The following is a 20170-nucleotide window of genomic DNA, read 5'->3' on the forward strand; positions in this document are numbered from 1 at the left end:
TGGCATACTCAGAGCTTCGGAAGGCATCCCTAAGCAGCCTCCACATCATTAAAGACTTGAAGCAAAAAGCTTGATTTAAAGGTTACAATACACTGTGAGAGGTCAGACATGGCATTCAGTGTTAAATGTAAAATCTTTAGCTGAGGCTAGCACAGCCTAAATACCTGACTTGGATGTGGGTTGTTTCTCCTCTGACCCGAGGATGTTCCTGTGCAAACTCATTCAGATTTACAGGCGGCTTCCAACAAAAATCCTGTGAATAAGAGTCTATAAATGATGTTGACATCGGGGGCCTATATTAGACTGTTACACATAAACAACTGTTTTGCATACCTAACTTCATCACAAGCCTAGAGATCCATAAGAAGAACTTACGGCAGAATTTCTGCAGCTAAATTTGGCCAAAAGATGGAATTCTCTTTCTCTGAGATGTTTCATAGGGATCCCACCACTGTTTCCCCTCTGCAAAAACAATTTTAATATTTGAAATGTAACCCAGCATTTTTGATATACAGCATATTCTTGTCATTTTGGGCTGTGGATATAAGCAGGCGTACTCTTTTTAAAAAAACTCTCACCATCCAACATGACTAGACAGTAAATACAACCAACTTTCCTTGCTATACTGATACTTGTTCCAACAATAACAGCAAATAGGAACTAAAATTACCCAATGCAAGGAGATATGAAATACAAACTACTGGAGCAGTAATAATAATAAAAATAATACTAATCCATGCAACTCTGCAACAGTACACAATAAATCAAATGCTAATCAAAATTTAGATTAAATTGTTATCAGGTTGGTTTCTTTCTATCTTCAAATCTTGGCTTCACATTACCTTTTGTTGCCATTGGTGACCACTGCCTTGGTACCAGGTGTTATGGTTGTCGTCGGTGTAATGAACACCTTTTCATTTGCATTCCAGATGAAAGTTCACTTCATGGATTTCTTGCTGAAATGGGAAACTGGTAAATGTAGACCCTTGGCCTGAGTCTGAGCCGCTGTCTACAATAAATAGAGATATATCTGTATGCAGACAGAGCTGATTCCAGCATGTCTCTAGGCATTGTGGTTATGGAGACCTACAACATTTGAATGGCTGTGAGCTGCTCAGCAGGAGGGATGTTGCATAAAAAATTCAAGAAATGCATTATTTATTTCTGTCCCTGATATTAGTGGCAAGTAACTTTACATGTGTATTTCATTTTATTCTGACTGATCTTCAAATCCATAACATTTTACAAAGAAATATTTTACTATAAAACTCCTATGCTATTATATGAATACTAAATAGCTGGGAGATTTAAATTGACAAAACATGGGATCATCTTATAAAATGTCAATTAGTTCAGATTCTAGCACCCATCTGCTCTTTTATTTTAGGGAAAGTCAATGTTTTACATTTTATTATGTTAATATTTTAACAATATGTACATTGGTGTGCAGGTGGTCGAGTGGTTAAGAGCGCATGCCACATACACAGCTGACCCTAGTTCGAATCCTGGCCGGAGGACCTTTGCTGCATGTCACACCTCCCTCTCTCTTGTGATTTCCTGTCTCTCTACTGCTAATAAAGGTGTCTATGCCAGAAAAAAAACATTAAACAACAACAACAATACGTACATTCATATAAAAGAGACAAGTCAGAGAGAGGAATCCTCCAAAACATTTAATCTTTAGTCTTATTTTCACTCTAACTCACAGACTCACTCATATTCAGTTAGACAGCACAAGCAGGCCAGTGTTCAATAAAGCCTCGTTCACATACAGTATGCCATCTATCCCTGAATCTGCATGGGGTCATTTGTTAATGGGTGCAGGGATTGATATTCAGGGAAATCTGTACCACCAATTTCCCACCTCAAGACCTAATATTTCAGGGAAAATGCTGGTATAGCTGTATTGTGAATTAAAACAGGGACATTTTAAGTACAAGCACATACGATACAAGATATCTTATGACCTAAAATCTCCTTAATCATTGTTTTATATTTTGTATATAACATATTTGATTAATTAAAAAATGTTATATAGGTTGATGTAGCCTAATTAATGAGAACATTTGAGCGGCCACTTCATTAGGTACACCTGTGCAATCTAATTTAATCCAATACAACAGGTCTGCTATAAATTCTACTTTTTCAAGTTTATACATTTTCAGATTTGTTAACATTGTCAAAAAATGTGTTAATTCTACTTTATGTTTATTACTGAGGTTGTACTAAGTGGTGGTGGCATGCTGCGGTGCATTATATTGACTGGTGTTCCTAATATTTTATTCCTTTCATGTATGTTAATGGAGTAAACACAATTTTAGAAACATCATTCAACATAATTCACCCTAGTACATCACCATCACCTACTATCACCTCAATAATAAACATAAAGTAAACATACCAACTTCTTGACAATGTTAACAAAAATGTTATGTATAAACTTCATAAATGTATAATGTATAGCAGAGCTGTTGAATTGGATTGAATTAGATTGCACAAGTGTACCTAATAAAGAGGCTAGTGAGTGTATAATGTAGCTCTGTACACTGTTTTGATGCTGTAAGAATAGTTTGGTTTTGTGTGCACTTTTACTTATGGTGTAATTTCTTCCACTTCACTGTTCTGCTATATACTGTAGACACATTATCCTGTTTTGTATACAGTTTTTAACTTAAAAAAGAAAAAAAAGAAACTGGTGCTGCTGCTGATAATTGCTCATAGGATTATTATTGTTGTTGCGAAATGAATCACATTTAACCAACATTTTTGGGCCATCTTGATATGTGTCTTTCAGTGTAATGAAATATTGTCATACAGTGTAGCACCAATATGTTATATTATAATACAATAACTTGTCTTTTTTTGACTCACAGAGACAAAACAAGGATGAAGTAAAAGACATTTAAAAAGAAATCAGTACAAGGTAGTAAATGTTGTACCAATGATGCATGAAAAACATGAAATAATGTCATTTTTTCTGGGTAATTATATTTCTGACAGTCCAAACAAAATATAGAACCATATGATTATGATAAATGGACACACTGAATTACATTTTTCTATGGTACATTTATATAAATCACAATAAAAAATAATTACTGGCTTTATTCTTGAGTATAATTCATATAGGTGACACGTCTTTGACCCATAAACTTCATAAATGTAGAATTTATAGCAGAGCTGTTAGATTAGATTGAATTAGATTGTAAAAGTGTAATAATTAAGAGGCCAGTGAGTGTATAATGTAGCTCTGTACACAGTTTTAAGAATAGTTAATTTGGTTTTGTGTGCACTTTTAATGGCGTCATTTCTTTCACTTCACTATTGTGCTGTTCTTTACCATCCTAACGTCATTGTACTTACATGCATCTTTCTCTTATTACCTGGATAGTGGATACTGTGTGATATTCATGTTTAGCGCCATCGTGTTGCCTCGCCTCGTCGTGTTGTGGACAGCCAACCGCACAACAAGCAGCGCTGAGACAGCCAGTGTCCAATAAGAGGCTCAGCGGAGTTGGCGGCAGCCAATGTCCGACAGCCGTAGCCCCACACATAGGATAAACACAGAGGGACTCTCGCAGCCAGAGGACTGCGCACTGATGGTGATATAGTCCTATTGTTTCAGACGTAACGACGTACAGCCGGCCTCATATAGCGTTTTAGGGGTAAGCGTCATATATGTTCACCTATTAACCAAGCAGCTAGTATGTAACATCATCTGTAATGAATGAAACAGCGGGCTGTAATGTATTTTCCGTCGAGTACATCGGTGTTGTAAATTTTTAGTGGCATGACTGAGCTGAATAGGATGCTAACGCACTGATGGTAAACATTGTTTTGCTATCACAGCGACGTATAGTGTATAGTCTGACACTGACATACGCTGTGGTCACATACTATAAGCACGTTAAATAATATCGCCCCCTCCTCCAATGGCTAAATTAAGGCCACTCTCGGGTTAACTTAGCGTAATGTCCGCTAACGTGTTCCCAGCTAACAGCGACATGCTAACTCGTATTGCTCGCTGTTGGCTCATGTAAGTTAACGCCGCTGACTGGTGCTGAAGCAACCCGACAGCGGTGATACAGGCAGAGCATCTTTATTCGGGATCATCGCCACTTTTGATTAAAATTATAAATGCAATAATCTGCATTGTGCACGCAGGCCTTTTTGCGCTGAAATTTTGAGGCCTAAAAGCAGTATGCTAACCTTTGTTGGTGAGCTAATCAGCCATTTTAATAATCATGAAAACGAGCACGATGACGAGCCTGTTTGTTAAGAAAAAAACTAGCTAGCCTAGCTTCACAGCATGAGGACACAAAGCAAAAAGCGGAGCCATACTGGCTAACAGCTAGCTCACAATCAAAGAGCTCGCTTGCCACACGCTGTACAGGAGGCTACTATATACTGCGTGTGCGGATATTTACTAGCCATATACTATGAATGTGAGTGGATAGTAAAAGTAAAGCAGCACCAGTATATGAAGTTACATTTGGAGTATCTTAGTAGTTAAAGAGGCAGCATTTTGACCTCTACATACAATGGATCATCAGTCACCCTAGTCACCCTCCTCCCAGCCCACGATTGAAACAATAGATGTACCCAACAAAGCAAGAGGCAGACAATTGAGCAGGGAGATATTTAGATACTGCTTGTGCTGCTCAATATTTAATTCAAATTGTCCTTTTTTTTTCCTTTTCACTTTTCAGTTAGTAAGCCAAGATGGTGAAGGATCCAAAGAAGCCGAGGGGCAAAATGTCCTCATACGCATATTTTGTGCAAACATGCCGAGAGGAGCACAAGAAGAAGCATCCCGGTGCCAGTGTCAACTTTGCAGAGTTCTCCAAGAAATGCTCTGAGCGGTGGAAGGTAGAATACATTACAGAGATTAATACATTATTTTTTATTTTTTTTATTTTATTTTACAATATTTTTCTTAATCCAATATTATTTTTGAAGCCTAGATTGTGTAATAATCTGCTTTTTTTCCCCCCATAGACTATGTCACCGAAAGAGAAAGGCAAGTTTGAAGACATGGCCAAACTAGACAAGGTGCGTTATGAGAGGGAAATGAAGAATTACACTCCTCCCATGGGGCAGAAGAAGAAGCGATTTAAGGACCCCAATGCCCCCAAGAGACCACCGTATGCGCTATAATCAAGTTGCTGCAGACTAACTCATTTTTTTTGGTTGTTTTTACAATAACTTGGAACACTAACACATTTTTCCCTCTGCAGGTCTGCATTCTTCCTATTTTGTGCAGACTTTCGCTCAAAGGTGAAAGGTGAGTATCCAGGGCTCACCATTGGGGACACTGCAAAGAAGTTGGGAGAGATGTGGAACAGCTCATCTGCAGAAAACAAGCAGCCATATGAGAAGAAGGCCGCCAAGCTGAAGGAGAAATACGACAAGGTGAACAGCTTTTGTTTAATTGAAGCTGAACTGATTTTTGTGCCTTGAATAAATTGGGTTTATTGACTTTGAAATACAGGAAATGGTAGGCCTCGTTTTCACTAAAACATTTGCTTTCCCCCCAGGATATCGTCGCTTACCGCACGAAAGGCAAGGTGGATTCAGCATCAGCTGCTACAGCAGATGATGATGACGATGATGAGGAGGAAGATGAGGGAGAGGACGAGGAGGACGACGACGATGATGACGATGACGAGTAGTTTGCACAGGGTTGGGACCTGAAGTTTTGTTTATGCCATATAACTCTTATATAATCAATTCACCATCTTGAAACAGAAGTCAAATTGAACAAGAACATGTGTATATTTAATGTTTTTAAGATGTACAGTGTTATTCTCCTTTTTTTTGTAAAGTTAACACTACATATCTGAGTTTGAGATTTTCTAGTGGTAGTTCTTTATCCCTGCCATATTATGTAACAATTTAGGAAGACTAAGTATCCCAAGAGTAACTAGTCTTTAGGTGTTTAAAACTCAAAAATGAGATTTCTGAGTTGGTAGTGTATTTTTCTTTGTTTTTGAGAAATATTTTTTTATGTGCTGTCCCAATGTCTTTTTATCGTTCTTTGAATACCACTCTAATATCAAATGCAGCTGTCGACATTCAAGAATGTCTTCAATAAAGGTCGTTTTTTTAAGAGGTTTTGTTTGTTGCCTTGTTTATTCCTTGTATTTGAGCCTTTGATGCCTCTTGTACCACCTGTCACTCACTACACATCCAACTTGAAGAACATGTAGCCTTTCAGGTTTATATAAGAATAATTACAATACTGAAAGGGGTTTGGAGCTTTTCATCAAACAAGTGTAGCTGATCAATAACCAAGTGTAAGATCAAAGCTGTTCTTTCTGCTGATAAATAGTAATTCGAGCTTTACTGAAAAGTTGATTGATAAAAAATTAAGTACTTTAATAACTGATTGTTTTGAGTCATTTTTTAAAAGTAGAAATCGTAAAATGCTCTGGTTCCAGCTTCTATAATATGAATTTATATGGCTTCTTTGGTCCTCTTTTACAGTAAACTATATCTTTGGTTTGTGGGCTGTTGGTCAGGACACACTATTACATTTTAAATTGCATCTGGGGTTTTGGAAACGGTCACTGAAATTGTTTAACATTTTCTGACTTTTTAAATATCAGATGATTAATTGAGAAAAAAATACAACATAAATGTTTGTATAGTGAGCCAGCCTCAAATGAATATAGTTGAATCAGAGATGTGTTTAACCAGCAGAACAGCAAAAATAAAGCTTAACTGATGAGCTTTTGCAGATTAAGTTAGGTCCAAAAACAGATAAAGAATCGGTGCACTCCATGAGTAATTTACCTGGGAGTAAGTAAGTTATCTCACTACATGGTTTGTATCTCATGTTGTGCTTTGGAACCACAATTACAGACTCTATTTCCCTCTAAATGAGCTTGATAAGTGAACGAGGTCTTTCTGGTTAATCATTAAAGTCAGATGGACCTGAATCCAGATGGTGGCGCTGTATGAAGTAAAATGTAAAGCAGCTAGGAGCAAGGACAAACTTTTCTATACAATATACTTAAAGTATGTTTCTCAGTATTGAAAAGGTATTCAATTATTTTCACTGACATACTTTACAAATAATTAATGGTCATAAGAATGTATTGTCAGTTTTTTGTTGCCATAAGGAGGATCCCAACTGTTGGCTAAATTTGATTGATCCTATTTAAAACATCAAATCAAGCATTTATTTTGGTTATCACCCCAGTGTTAAGAGAAATGTCCTTTTTGTGTTTTGTGTGTATGATTCACTAGTAAGTGAGAGCAGGAGCCTTTTGTGGTCTTTAGCTTGGACTGAGTTCCCTCAGCAAGTAATTTGAGACAGTCTCACAGTCATAATGGCCTCACAGTCACTTAAGGGAGGTTCACGTGTCCATTTATCAGACTTTTCTAAGCCACATTGCCCTTTGCCGTACAAAGAACTGTCCTCTCAGAAGTGTTTGCAAATATTAATGAGGCCACACTGGGCTTCTTGCAGCAGGGTCTATCACAGAAACAACTCCATGTAGTTACCATAAGGGTTAAAAGGTTTTTATTTAAAACACTATAAAGTTGGTGGTCCTGCTCCTATATGTACCAGCAGTAATTCAGTGAACCATAAGTGCAGTCACCTAGGAGACAGTAGTTTAATTGTGAATAACAATAGAAACATTCATTTATATTCTTATTGCAATTAAGCCATATATTCAAATTAATTATTTGCATGTGCCCCAAGAGACTGTTATGTTGGTACACATGGTAACAAGCTGTTAATCAAACTTCAGTTAACATTCTGTGCTACAGTGTCATGTCTAAGCTCTTTTGAAACCTGTGATTCAGAGCGGCAGGGTTTTTTCCCCCCTTTCTCTTCTTTCACCCATTGATTGAATGCCTTGCACTCTGAAAGAATTCCCCATCTGACATGCAGCAAAAAAGGCTCCCTCTAGGCTACCTTACTGGATCTGGAACTGTTCAAAGGGTCCATTTCATCTCTACATTGAGGAACCTCAATAGCAAAATCCATGGAGAGAATATAAAACAGACTGATTCAGCAAAACATAGTGGGTTTTATTATTATTACTACTTTTTTCCTTTACTTCTAAAGAGTGCAAGGACTGATTTATTTCAAGGCTATTCAGCATCTTTTCTTATGAAATGCATACAAGTATAGAAATAACAAACTTTGAATCTTTTGATCTGCACATTTCGGACCCCCAGAGTACTTTTTCTGCTGCAGGATTTGCATAGAGTGATGTCAAAGGGGCGTGTCAGTCAGGATTACAAACTGAGAAGATTGAGTAATCACTATGGATACAGCTTTTATAGTTTTCCATTTGTCAGGCTTGTGTGGAGGTAATGTGGTGCAGTTTCCAGGACTTTTATCACCATGTCTGCTTTGTTTTGCACAGGAGCTCATTTTCTTACATGCAATTGCGACCAAGTAAGGGGCATTTAGGTAGTAAACTTTATAATGGACCCTGCTGGACACTGGAGAAGATATACAATTTTTATGTTTCATTTTCTGGTAAGCAGGTTTTAATATTTTGTAAAATTATAATGTTACAGTTTATTGAAATATTTGAAAAGTTGCATAGTTCACTTAAACAAGAAAGTGAAATATGCATTTCCCCCCCCTTTTTTCTGTTTCCTCAGACTGTATCCTCCTATGAACCTTCATCTGGAAATGCAGTGAATGTGAGCAGCGAGAAACAGTTTGCAGATACCGTCTTAGGGCAGCATACGCTCCCCTCCTGGTTTGATACATCTGTTGATGCTGTGCCCAAGCATGACACAGTCAGCTTACACTCTGAAAACAGATGGCGATCACAGATGGCTTTCTCCAAAATTGTCTATTCATTTGAAGTGAAAGAAGACACGGTGCCAGGTTAGTCATCTGTGGAGGAAGGCCAGCTCCATGTCAATTAGGCAATAATATATGTGTTTGTTGACAGCAAGAAGATAAAAACAAAAACATTACATGATAGTTTTTTTAAAAATGAAATCTTATTTAAGCTGTGATTTTAGATTAATACTTTCTTCAGCTCCTTCTATTTTTAATATACTTCTTTTCACTCCAGTGTCTTTTAGATTGCACAATAATTCATTACTCAATGTGTTGGCAGGAACAGTTGTGGGAAAGGTGGAAACAATGTTTGAAAGTCTCACGACTATCACATACTCGGTGCAGGAGGATGATGGAGAAAACCTGTTCCTTCTCAGCCCCCTCTCAGGGGAGTTTCTTTTATCCCGCAGCCTGGATTTCGAAACACAAAGATTCTTCATTCTCACAGTGGTGGTGCAACAGGGGGATTTGCAGGTATCCAGTGTCAGGGTGTACTTCAATGTGTTGGATGTGAACGACAACCCCCCTGTTTTTAGTGAGGATAACTTTTCTGCATCATTGCTGGAAGATACTCGGGTTGGCACATGTTTCCTTTCCTTAAATGTGTCAGATAAAGATGATGGTGAGTGAACAAAGTACATTTCTGGCATTCAGTAAATGTCCCACTTCTTATGTCTTCTATAGCATTTAAATACAGGGTATGTATCAACTTGGGCATATATCAAATGGGGGTTTGCCCGCTGGGTAAAGTTGTGGGAAATACAGCTATTTCAGTTCAGATGTTATGCTAGAGTTTCTTACAAAAAGGAAAAAAAAGATACATGTATGGAAACTATTCCCCCTAGAGGGCACAATTACTGGGCTTGTTAAAAACAAGCAGCAATAGCATTTTTTTTATAAGCACTATTGATCAAAACATAAACTATTAAGATAATTCACTACAGTATACAGAGTAGGCATCAAAACCTTTAAGTGTATTTTAATGTTCAGTTATTTAATTACTGGCTAAAAGGCTGACCAACAGTAATGCAATACGACATCATTATCTGGTGAAAATATATGTATCTGTACGTACTGCTCACAACTACAAAAGCAGGACTCATTTTGAAAGACCCTTTTTTTAATACTTCAATACATTGCTTCAGCTATGAAAAGGGGTCAAATTCACTACCTTCACTGCATTGCAACTTTTAGCCAAAGCTAAGAAAATGCTATGCTATGTTTTTTGTTTTTTTAGCAAATTTGAGCATTTAGTTCACTCATTTAATATAATGTCTGTACTTGGCATGGATCTTCATCCATGATTCATCCAGTTTATCACAGCAATAAAAATGATAGCAAAACAAAAATGCCCCTCATTAATTGGATTTAAATTATACACAAGAGTTCAATCTGCCAGTCATGTTGTCAGCTTGTGTACTCCCAAGCTGTGAAGAAAAAAAAAACTTTTTTGGTCACAGATGCCACATTTGGAACATCAAGATATGACTCTGATTTATCTAGTGAAGTTTGACACTGGGCTTCTTTTGTTAGCTGCTCTTTAATGCTTAAGCAAGGTGCATTATAGGATTTACATATGGCAGGATCGGTGATGTGCTACAATTTTGTAAACCAGACTTCTATCTTAAGGCAATTTTTATTATTGTGATAAAGTAATTCATTATCTTTTCTTCTCTGCCAGGTGACAATGGAGACTTGAACCTGAGAGTGGTCAGTGGCGATGAGGAGAGAGTGTTCTTCATAACCCCCACTGGTAGTTTATGTCTGAATACAGAGTTAGACAGGGAGAGACAATCCTCCTACAATCTGACAGTGACAGCCAATGACTGTGCCCAGCCTTTACTGTCACAGTTCACCAGCACAGCATATGTTAATGTTGTGGTTGAGGATGTCAATGACAATGCGCCATGGTTTGTGTCATCCAGAAGTGTCAGTGTAGCAGAAGACACTGCACTTAATTCTGTGGTAATAACTGTACATGCAGAGGATGCAGACTCTGGATCCAATGGAGAGGTTTTATATTATTTAAACAACACTTCTGGTGGCAGTTTCAGCATCGATAATGGAAATGGAAGAATATACCTAAAGGAGGCATTAGACAGAGAACAGTTAGATAGGCTGACTATTACAATAACAGCTACTGATAAAGGCTCACCCGCGATGGCTACCACTATTAATCTCACAATAAAAGTCGAGGATGTAAATGACCATGACCCTGAGTTCTTACAAAGCACCTACAGCCTGACAGTGAGAGAGGACATCACCAGAGGAACGAGCCTATTGCAGGTTCAGGCTTATGATCACGACATTGGGACAAATGGACAAGTGCACTACCTGTTGACCCAGACGAGTCCGTTTGTCGTGGACACAGTTCGAGGTGTCATCACAGTCATGGATAAACTGGATAGAGAGAGAGATTCAAACTACACCTTAATCATTGCAGCTGTAGATCATGGGGACATGCCAAGGTCTACCACTGCTGTTATCAGTGTCACAATCTTGGACATAAATGACTTTGCACCCCTCTTTTCTCCAGAAACACTGATCCTGCATGTCCTGGAGAATGAAGAGGACCCCTCTCAGCTAACACATCAGGTACTAGATTTCACTGAATGTTAATAGCATAGATTTTATTTGGGTGTTAATTTTTTCATTATTCTTTGTTTTTTATTAGGTCTCAGCTTTGGATAATGATTTAGGTGTCAACAGTCAGCTGACTTATTTCATTCAGACAGGAAATGGAGATGGTTTATTCTACATGTCTCCCAATGGCACATTTCAAATTTCATACAGCCTGGACAGGGAGAGGGAATCATTGTACATGCTGACTGTCATTGCTGTTGATTCAGGTAATTATAATTCTACGTTTATAATGTATTGCTCTGTAATCCTTCAAATATCAGGACGTCAAATGATTTAATAGTTCTTTCTTTACTTTCTCATTTTAAGGATTACCACCCCTAACAGGTACTCTGACCATACATGTTGTTGTGGATGATGTTAATGATAACCGTCCAGAGTTTACTGAGGAAGTCTATAACACAATAGTATCTGAGGACAGCCCTGAAGGCACTGTGTTTGCCATGATAATGGCATCTGACATCGATGAGGGTGTCAATGGGGAAATAAGGTAAGGTGGCCTACTTTAATGTCATTTAAAGGTAGAATATGTAGAATGAGCAGAACAACGCCATCTAATGTCTCGAGATCGTAGTCGCAACAACCAAAAAATAATTCCAGCAGTTGGGTTGCCAGGTCCGGTGCCGGATTTTATTTTAGCTCTAACTCTGTAAATACACCACTTTATCCACATGTCTAACCTTTTTAGGAAGAAAGTAAAGTAGCCCTTTAGATCCACAATGTGACGCTAATTTGTCCAAATAACATCTGCTTAAAGTTTTGTTCCTGCGAATTCGGAGCCGCTCAAGTTAGCCGTAGCGAGTAACGCACTTCCGGTCATTTTCACAAAATAAAACACCCGTTGCCTTTTATTATTAAGAAAACCATAACGATAGAGGTGCTTTTATTTTGAAAACAGGAAGCGAACATACCCTCGCTGTAACCGACTTGAAACCACCGAGGTACATTACATTATGGGAGTAGCAGCAATGTCTCTGCATGTACTGCCTAATCCTAAATACTGATTGGCTTGTGTGTGGTGTCGTCAGAAGCAGAAGAGGCTCACGGTCGTAAACATCTAGTCACGTGTACTCTGAGATGGACGCGCAGGTCAGGAAATGACGTAAAAGGGAACGTATATGGTTTGTTATTTGTGTTATTACATTACGTGTTGGACTAAATACATGTTGACATATTGAGGAAAGTATTCCGGTTAGAAGGAAACGGATTTCATATTTCACAAGAATGGATACTTGGCGAGCTGTACAGAAAGTCCTGAGTCATAAGATGATCGTTGTGGATAAAGGGAAGACTTTGAAGGTATGTAGGCATTATAGCTTTTCTTACTTAGCTCAGGGGCTAGCCGAGCTAATCGCTAATACTATTACGGCTGTGAGCAACCATATAAGTCGTGAGTGGTCTTGAATGAATCAGGTCAATCTAAACTTTCCAACTATGTACGGCATGAATATATATGTTTAAGGGTTGGTGTTTAAAACATTCAGAAGAACGTGTGGCTACTTCCTAACATCTGTCCCGTCCCGTGAACGGAACAGCGTGCCTTAAGAGGTTAATGATCAAATATCAAAATCCGAATAGCGTCAGAAAGTCAACCCACTCTCCACATTTCCATTTCTACCGTTTTGATACTTCATGGTACACAAACAAATAGCATCTCATATGAAAGCTAAGACCCTGGCGAGTTCAACAATACCACTATTATTGCGCTAAAAACTCAGTGAACCAGCAGCCAAAGAATACAAAGGTAAACAACCACTTATTTACAGCGACTAACAGATATTCTGTCTTACCTTCGAAGTTTTGTGATGAAAAGTTGTACTTGAGAGCAAAAAACGCTGGTTTTAGTAAGTCCAACACGGCTCTGCTTGTTTACAACTCCATTTCACCCAGTGCCAGCCTACAGTAGCTGCACCGGTACAACAGATAACCCTGGCAACCCGCAATTCCGGCCGCTAATTGGCTGGTACAGTGTACACAGAACGTCATTGTCGAACCCGTCAAAATTTAAAAAAAATATTAATTCAGACTAAATATTTTTTTTTATGGAAAAGCAATACTTTCATTCTGTACCCCTCAAAATGCCCCGTGGCTGTATTATTTTTAAAAAAAATATAGCTTTTAATAAATATTCTACATATTCAACCTTTAACTTGAAAGTAGTAGCATGTCTTTTTTGTAAATATGCTAAATTGTGCTGCAAAATAGTAATTAGAAAACACTTTTGGATGCTTATACATCATGTTTATTTACTTAATGTTAGTACTGTTTAAGGTTACAGCATTTTTTGGCATTGTTTTAGGTATTTTATGGAGAACCTCGATATGCCTTTTTCCATTGAGGAAACATCTGGAGAGCTGTTTACTACCGATGTCCTGGACAGGGAGATGACAGCCATTTACAGGTTGACGGTGATTGGCAGTGATAAGCATCCCATTCAGCCTCTGTCAAGCTCTGTGCTTGTTACCGTGCTCATTGGGGATATTAATGACCACTGGCCCCAGTTTCTGAACAGCCCTTATGTGGCCTATGTGCCCACTGAAATGCCCCCAGGTGAGTTTTTACTCCCATTTCACATTTATATTTTTTATTCTGGATAACATAACCCTGGAAAAAGGCGAAAAAGAGGACTCAGAGTAATGAACAAACTAAAACTCAGTTTGTTCATTATTTGTGTTTTTTTCCCTTCAGGTTCAGTTGTTTGTGCAGTAAGGGCAACAGATGGAGACACTGAGATGAATGCAGAGCTTCAGTATTCCTTATATGGACCCAGTTCAGATATGTTTTCCATCAATCCATATAGTGGCACTGTGTTTACCTCAACTGCTCTCAAGAGAACAGAAGATATTATTGTCAATGTACATGTTGAAGATGCTGGGGAAAATCCTAAATTTGGCATCAGCACCATTAGTATCAGGTTTCAGAATGTCTCAGACTTTCCAGAGATAAAGGTGGATGTGCTGAGTTATTCTCTCCCTGAGGACGAACCGGTGGGAACATTAGTGGCTGTGGTCTCTGCAGCAAGTCTCAGAGTCGAGCCCATCTCTTTTTATCTATCCTCTGGAAACTTTGATGGCATGTTTCATGTGGAGCAATTAGGTGGAGAGCTGACAGTGGAGAGCCCTCTGGATTATGAGAGCAAAAAGGAGTTTACTTTGTTGATAGAAGCCAGAGACTCAGGCTCGCCTCCTTTCTCATCATTTGCAGAAATTCATATAAACATCAGTGATGTAAATGATAACTTCCCGCAGTTCACTCAAGTTGAGTACAGGTGTGAGATTTTTGAGAATTCCCCTCCCTCCTGGGTTTGTGATATTATTGCCATTGATGCTGATTCTGGCACCTACGGCACCGTGCAGTACAACATAACAGCAGGAAACACGGACACTACTTTCATAATAGACCCTGAAAATGGTATGTTGAGCACGACAGAAAGTTTAGACAGAGAGTATGTCCCTGAATTCAATTTAACAGTTGAAGCTACAGAGATAGATAATCCTCTTCATAAAGACAGAGCAACTGTTATTGTTGTTGTTTTAGACAGAAATGACAATGCACCTCGTTTTTCTCAGATTTTTCTAACAGAAGTACCTGAGGATTCCCCTGTTGGACACACAGTCATACAAGTCACCTCAACCGATGATGACACTGGTGTCAATGCATTGATTAATTATTCCATAATTGACCAAAATGATGATATCCTATTTAATATTGATTTCACCAACGGCTACATTACTGTTGAAGGACTTCTAGACAGGGAAATGCAGGATCATTATATTGTAAAAGTAAATGCAAATGATTCTGCATGGAGCATAAGCACTGACGTCACCATAATCATCACAGACGTCAATGATAATAGACCAGTATTTTCTGATCATTTCTATACTGTTGTGATTCCTGAAACCAAAGATAAAGAGGTGTTTGTTACGCAGGTTCATGCTACAGATGTAGACATGGGGCAAAACAGTGAGATTTTGTATGTTATTGAACCTCCAAATGAGGAGTTTTGGGTGAATGCTTCCTCTGGGGATATCTATACAAATAAGCCATTAACTTTACATAGTTCAGATTTTGAAATCTACAAATTTACAGTTACTGCATTTGACTGTGGCAATGATCCCCTGCAAAGTAACGCCGCTGTCACAGTAAGATTAGAGCCATATAATTACTACCCACCAATGTTTTTGCCTTTACAGCCTCTGATTCCTGTCCCATATGACATGTCTGTGGGAACTGAGGTGGTCCAGATTGCAGCCATAGATACAGATGTGAATAATAGTATTGCTGGCATTCAGTATATTTTGATTGGGGGTAATGCATCTGATTTCTTTATGATTCAATTGGATAATGGAAAAGTGACGTTAAATCAGAGTTTAACAAAGAGTGTAAATTTGTTTCTGACTTTATTAGTTATGGCAAAAGATCAGGGTCTCCCCTCTTTATCATCGCAAACTGAAATCACTTTTAAAGTTACTGAAAAGAATACATTTTCTCCAAGCTTTGGAGAGACAAATGTCACATTCTCTGTCCCCGAGGATTTGCCTGTAGGATCAGTTATTGGGAAAATTAAGGCAGAGGATGAAGATTATGGTCTCAATGGTGCCATCATGTACAACATTATCCCAGAAAGTCAATATTTACCACTCTCTGTAGGAGAAGTATCTGGTCTGCTAACACTGATAAGAGAACTTGACTTTGAAAAGGAAGATATTCATTGTCTCCAAATCAAAGCCACAGATGGAGGCTGGGTCTCTAGAAGTGGTGTGTTGAATGTTACGGTAATAGTTACGGATGTCAATGACAATCCTCCAGTCTTTTCAACCTCAGAGTATATTGTCTCAGTACCTGAAAACTCAGAAATTGGAACAAATGTCCTCAATGTGAAGGCTGCTGATGCTGACACAGGTGCAAATGCCCAAATAACCTACTCTCTAATTGCTGGTCATGTGGATAAGTTTGCAGTGGACTCAAGGAACGGCACAATCACCACTTTGGATGTTTTTGATTATGAACGAGAGCAGATCTTTGATATAACAATTAAAGCTTCAAACACTGGTGGTCATCCCTTATTTAGTTTGGCACATGTTGTTATCAAAATCTTAGATGTCAATGAGTTCACACCTATATTCAAGAGGAAGGAGTTTAACTTTTCGGTATTTAAAAATGTGCCGAAGGGAACAAGGATTGGAAAAGTAACAGCCACAGATTACGACCAAGGCTCTGAAGGTCAGGTATTTTACCTGATGTTTGGCCAAAACAAATATATGGGGTTTGAAATCGACAAACTGTCCGGTGAAATATACACAGCAGGCAGTTTGAGAAAACAAGGCAACAGTCATATCATTTTAAAAGTTCTGTCAAAGAACTCTGGTGTTATTACTGGCATGGATGTAGATGAGGCTCTGGTTCAGATCAGTGTGATAGACACAAACGAGGCACCCATGTTCACCTCTGCTCTCTATTTGGTGAATGTTACAGAAGACACCCTGGTTGGGACAACTGTGATAACAGTGAGTGCTCAGGATCAGGACTCAATCTTGGACTGGAATTATTTCTTCTTTGGTATTGAACATGGAAACACAAACTTGTCTTTTGCCGTTGATCCACTCAGTGGTGTTATATCAGTGAATGCTCCTCTTGACAGAGAACAGTGGCCAGTTTATAACCTGACTGTCATAGCCACGGATAATGGCTCTCCACCAGCCACTGGCACTACTAATGTTTTTGTAACGATTAGTGATGTCAATGACAATGCCCCTAAACTCACATTAACTGAGGCTGAGGTAAAGGAAAATCAGCCTCAAGGCACCATAGTGGCCAAGTTAAATGCATCTGATTCTGATTTGCCACCAAACCAGGGACCTTTTACATACTGGTTGGTGAATACTTCAACAGGTGGTGCTTTTTCAGTAACTTCTGATGGCATTTTATTCACCACTAGGCCTGCTGATCGGGAACAAATATCTGCACATCGAGTCCTTGTAGCTGTACGGGATGCAGGGATCCCTCCTCTGTCATCCACAACAATGTTCTACATCAAGATTGTGGATGAAAACGATACCCCTTCATTGTCCAGAAATATTTTTATTGAGGTGAAGTATTTCGGCAGTTCTTTCCCAGGAGGCATGATCGGTAACGTCCATCCTGATGATCAAGATGAGTCTGACATTTTTAACTGTGGCATCAAAAGCGGGTCCCTTAATATGTTCACAATACCTAATGGCACATGTGAGTTGTGGTCATCTCCTTTTCAAGGTGAGGCTACATTTAACATCACTATTGAAGCAACAGATCAGCTTCACATCCCAGTTAACAACAGTGTCTATGTTAACTACAAAGGTTTCACCAATGCTACCATGGACAACTGTATACTCTTCTACGTGTCATCATCCTCAATGGAAGAATTTTTGTCTCATAAGTATTTGAGATTTGTGAAAGCTCTGGACAGTCTGTTTAACCTACAAGCCTCTAAGACTCACGTATTTGGAATCAAGCATATTGGCACTGAAATGCTTTTGTTGGCTGCGGTCAAAAATAACAATGGTCAATATCTCAGCAAAGAGGTAGCGAGTGGCATCTCTGCAGGACACAGGAAATTACTAGAGTCACAGAGCAATGTGACAATTCCTCACATCACCAGTGATCCGTGTCTCACAAACCCGTGTCAAAACGGGGCAACATGCAACAAAAACATCCACATCAGCCAAAATGTTGCTGTCCTGGAAAGCATGGCGGTGATCTTTGTGTCACCACAGAAGGAGATTTTAAATTGCACCTGTCTAGCTGGCTTCACTGGTTTACTCTGTGAAGAAGACATTAATGAATGTGAGATGAGTCCCTGTGAGAATGAAGGCACATGTGTAAATACACTGGGAAGTTTTTACTGTCAGTGTCAGAGTGGCTTTTCTGGCCCTGTCTGCTCTTCTGATGCATATGAATGTTTGAAGTTGAAGTGCCAAAATGGAGGAACTTGTAGTCCCACCCAAGATGGATATCACTGTTACTGTTTGCCTGGATTTGAAGGTAGACATTTCAGTACATTTAATGCAAATCATATTATTCTGCAGTTAAAAATCCAGAATCCCTTTTTGCGTCTTGGCTTTATTTGCTTTTTTTCCCCCCAGGAGAAATCTGTGAGCAATTCATAGACCACTGTAGATCAACCCCATGTGTCCAGGGAAGCTGCATAAATTCACAGATAGGATTCTCTTGTCATTGTCCTTTTGGTAAGAAAATGCAAAGAAAAAACATTTCCGAGCTACAACTGAAAACAACTTATTTACTAAAATGCGCTAATATGTTTCACCTTTATTTTAGGAGTCAGTGGTGTCCACTGTGAGGAACACAGTTATGGCTTTCAAGAGCTGTCCTATATGGAGTTTCCCCCACTGGATCGCAGGACTAATTTAATCTCTTTTGAGTTTGCCACAGTGCAGAGGAACTCCTTGCTCCTGTACAACCCAGGAGGATCATCCAGCATGGAGTTCTTTGCACTGGAGATCCATAACGGGGCCGCGTGTCTCTCTTATGACCTGGGATCGGGACCTGTGAGGCTGCAGACAAACAAGCAAGTGGCAGATGGACATTTCCACAGCATCACTGCCAGGAGGATTGGAAATGTGAGTTTTAAATATGTCAGCACATACAAAAGGTTAATCATCCAGCTGTGAGTTTGTGACTGATGCTGTAACTTTTTTGCATTTAACAGATGGGTTCTGTGCATGTGGACAACTGCACAGATGTGGAGAGCAGTGGATTTTGTTTTTCACAGAGTGATGGCAGTAGCTCAGAAAGGTGGCGGTGAACTCATAAGGCCACCATCCCTTAATTCATCATTTTGTGTCAGTGTAACTTTTATCATTGTTAATAAAAATTTCTCTTTCTTTTCTCTGTGTGTATGTATGAGCAGGACACTGGAGGTTGGAAACAGTAATATGACATTTGGAGGACTGAGGACTGTTGAATTCATTTTGCTGCATCCTGCTCAGATAAAAACTCATGACTTTGTCGGATGTATTCGAAACATTTATGTGAATGGCATCCTGCTGAGACCTTCAATGGCCCTTGCAACATATAACATCATCAACAGGTAAATATGTTCATTTCAAAACATGTAGATGCAAGGTAAACAAACAGTAAAACAGAATAACCCTGTTTTTTAATACAGAAAATATATTTAAAAAAAAAATGTGTGTTAATATCAGTAACATGTATTCAATATAGGTGTCCTCGGGCAATAGTATCACCATGTCACAGAAACCCGTGTAAGAATGGTGGTGTATGCTATGACCTTTGGTCTGACTATCTTTGTGAGTGCAAAAGCCCTTTCACTGGAAGAAGCTGTGCCACAGGTAAAAAAATGTCTTTCGATATATATAATAGATTTTTCTTAGAATTGTGAGTTAATACTTAAATATGTTCCCATGTTTGTTCCCCGTCAAACAGAAATGTCACAAGAGCTTGTATTGCGATTTAATGGCAATGACTACATAGAGTATGTCATCAAGGAGAGATACAAGAGAGACTATCTGCTAAAGGATTTGCTGAAAGATGAAAAACAGGGAGACACTGAAAACCAAACAGCGATTAACATCAAATTTAAGACTCAAGATAATGGAGTGTTAATGTTTGTTCACAGACAGACAGGATATTCTATGTTTAAGGTGGGTATGACATATACAGTATGTAGATAGACATTCACCATTCTATGTTTGA

General features: G+C 38.7%; 1 protein-coding gene across 2 annotated transcripts; it reads left to right on the forward strand.

Moving 5' to 3' along the window:
• Window positions 1-3545: 3545 nt before the first annotated feature.
• On the forward strand, window positions 3546-6114 carry hmgb1b (high mobility group box 1b). 2 transcript variants are annotated; one of them, XM_053320478.1, is made up of 5 exons: window positions 3546-3665; window positions 4710-4869; window positions 4999-5144; window positions 5238-5412; window positions 5538-6114. In XM_053320478.1, the coding sequence occupies exons 2-5, from the start codon at window positions 4723-4725 to the stop codon at window positions 5670-5672; spliced, it is 603 nt and encodes a 200-aa protein (XP_053176453.1). In that variant the 5' UTR covers window positions 3546-3665; window positions 4710-4722; the 3' UTR covers window positions 5673-6114. The 2 variants fall into 2 exon arrangements, with proteins under 2 accessions (XP_053176453.1, XP_053176454.1); XM_053320479.1 differs by having other exon boundaries at window positions 3553-3663; window positions 4713-4869.
• The last annotated feature ends 14056 nt before the right edge of the window (window positions 6115-20170 follow it).

Source organism: Scomber japonicus, chromosome 6, assembly GCF_027409825.1.
Source record: "Scomber japonicus isolate fScoJap1 chromosome 6, fScoJap1.pri, whole genome shotgun sequence".
In the NCBI taxonomy this organism is placed as follows: domain Eukaryota; kingdom Metazoa; phylum Chordata; class Actinopteri; order Scombriformes; family Scombridae; genus Scomber; species Scomber japonicus.

Coding starts and splice junctions, on each gene's coding strand:
- hmgb1b (XM_053320478.1), top strand. CDS start 4,723: ATGGTGAAGGATCCAAAGAAGCCGAGGGGCAAAATGTCCTCATACGCA. Junction 4,870..4,998: donor AATGCTCTGAGCGGTGGAAG/GTAGAATACATT, acceptor TTCCCCCCATAG/ACTATGTCACCGAAAGAGAA. Junction 5,145..5,237: donor AATGCCCCCAAGAGACCACC/GTATGCGCTATA, acceptor TTCCCTCTGCAG/GTCTGCATTCTTCCTATTTT.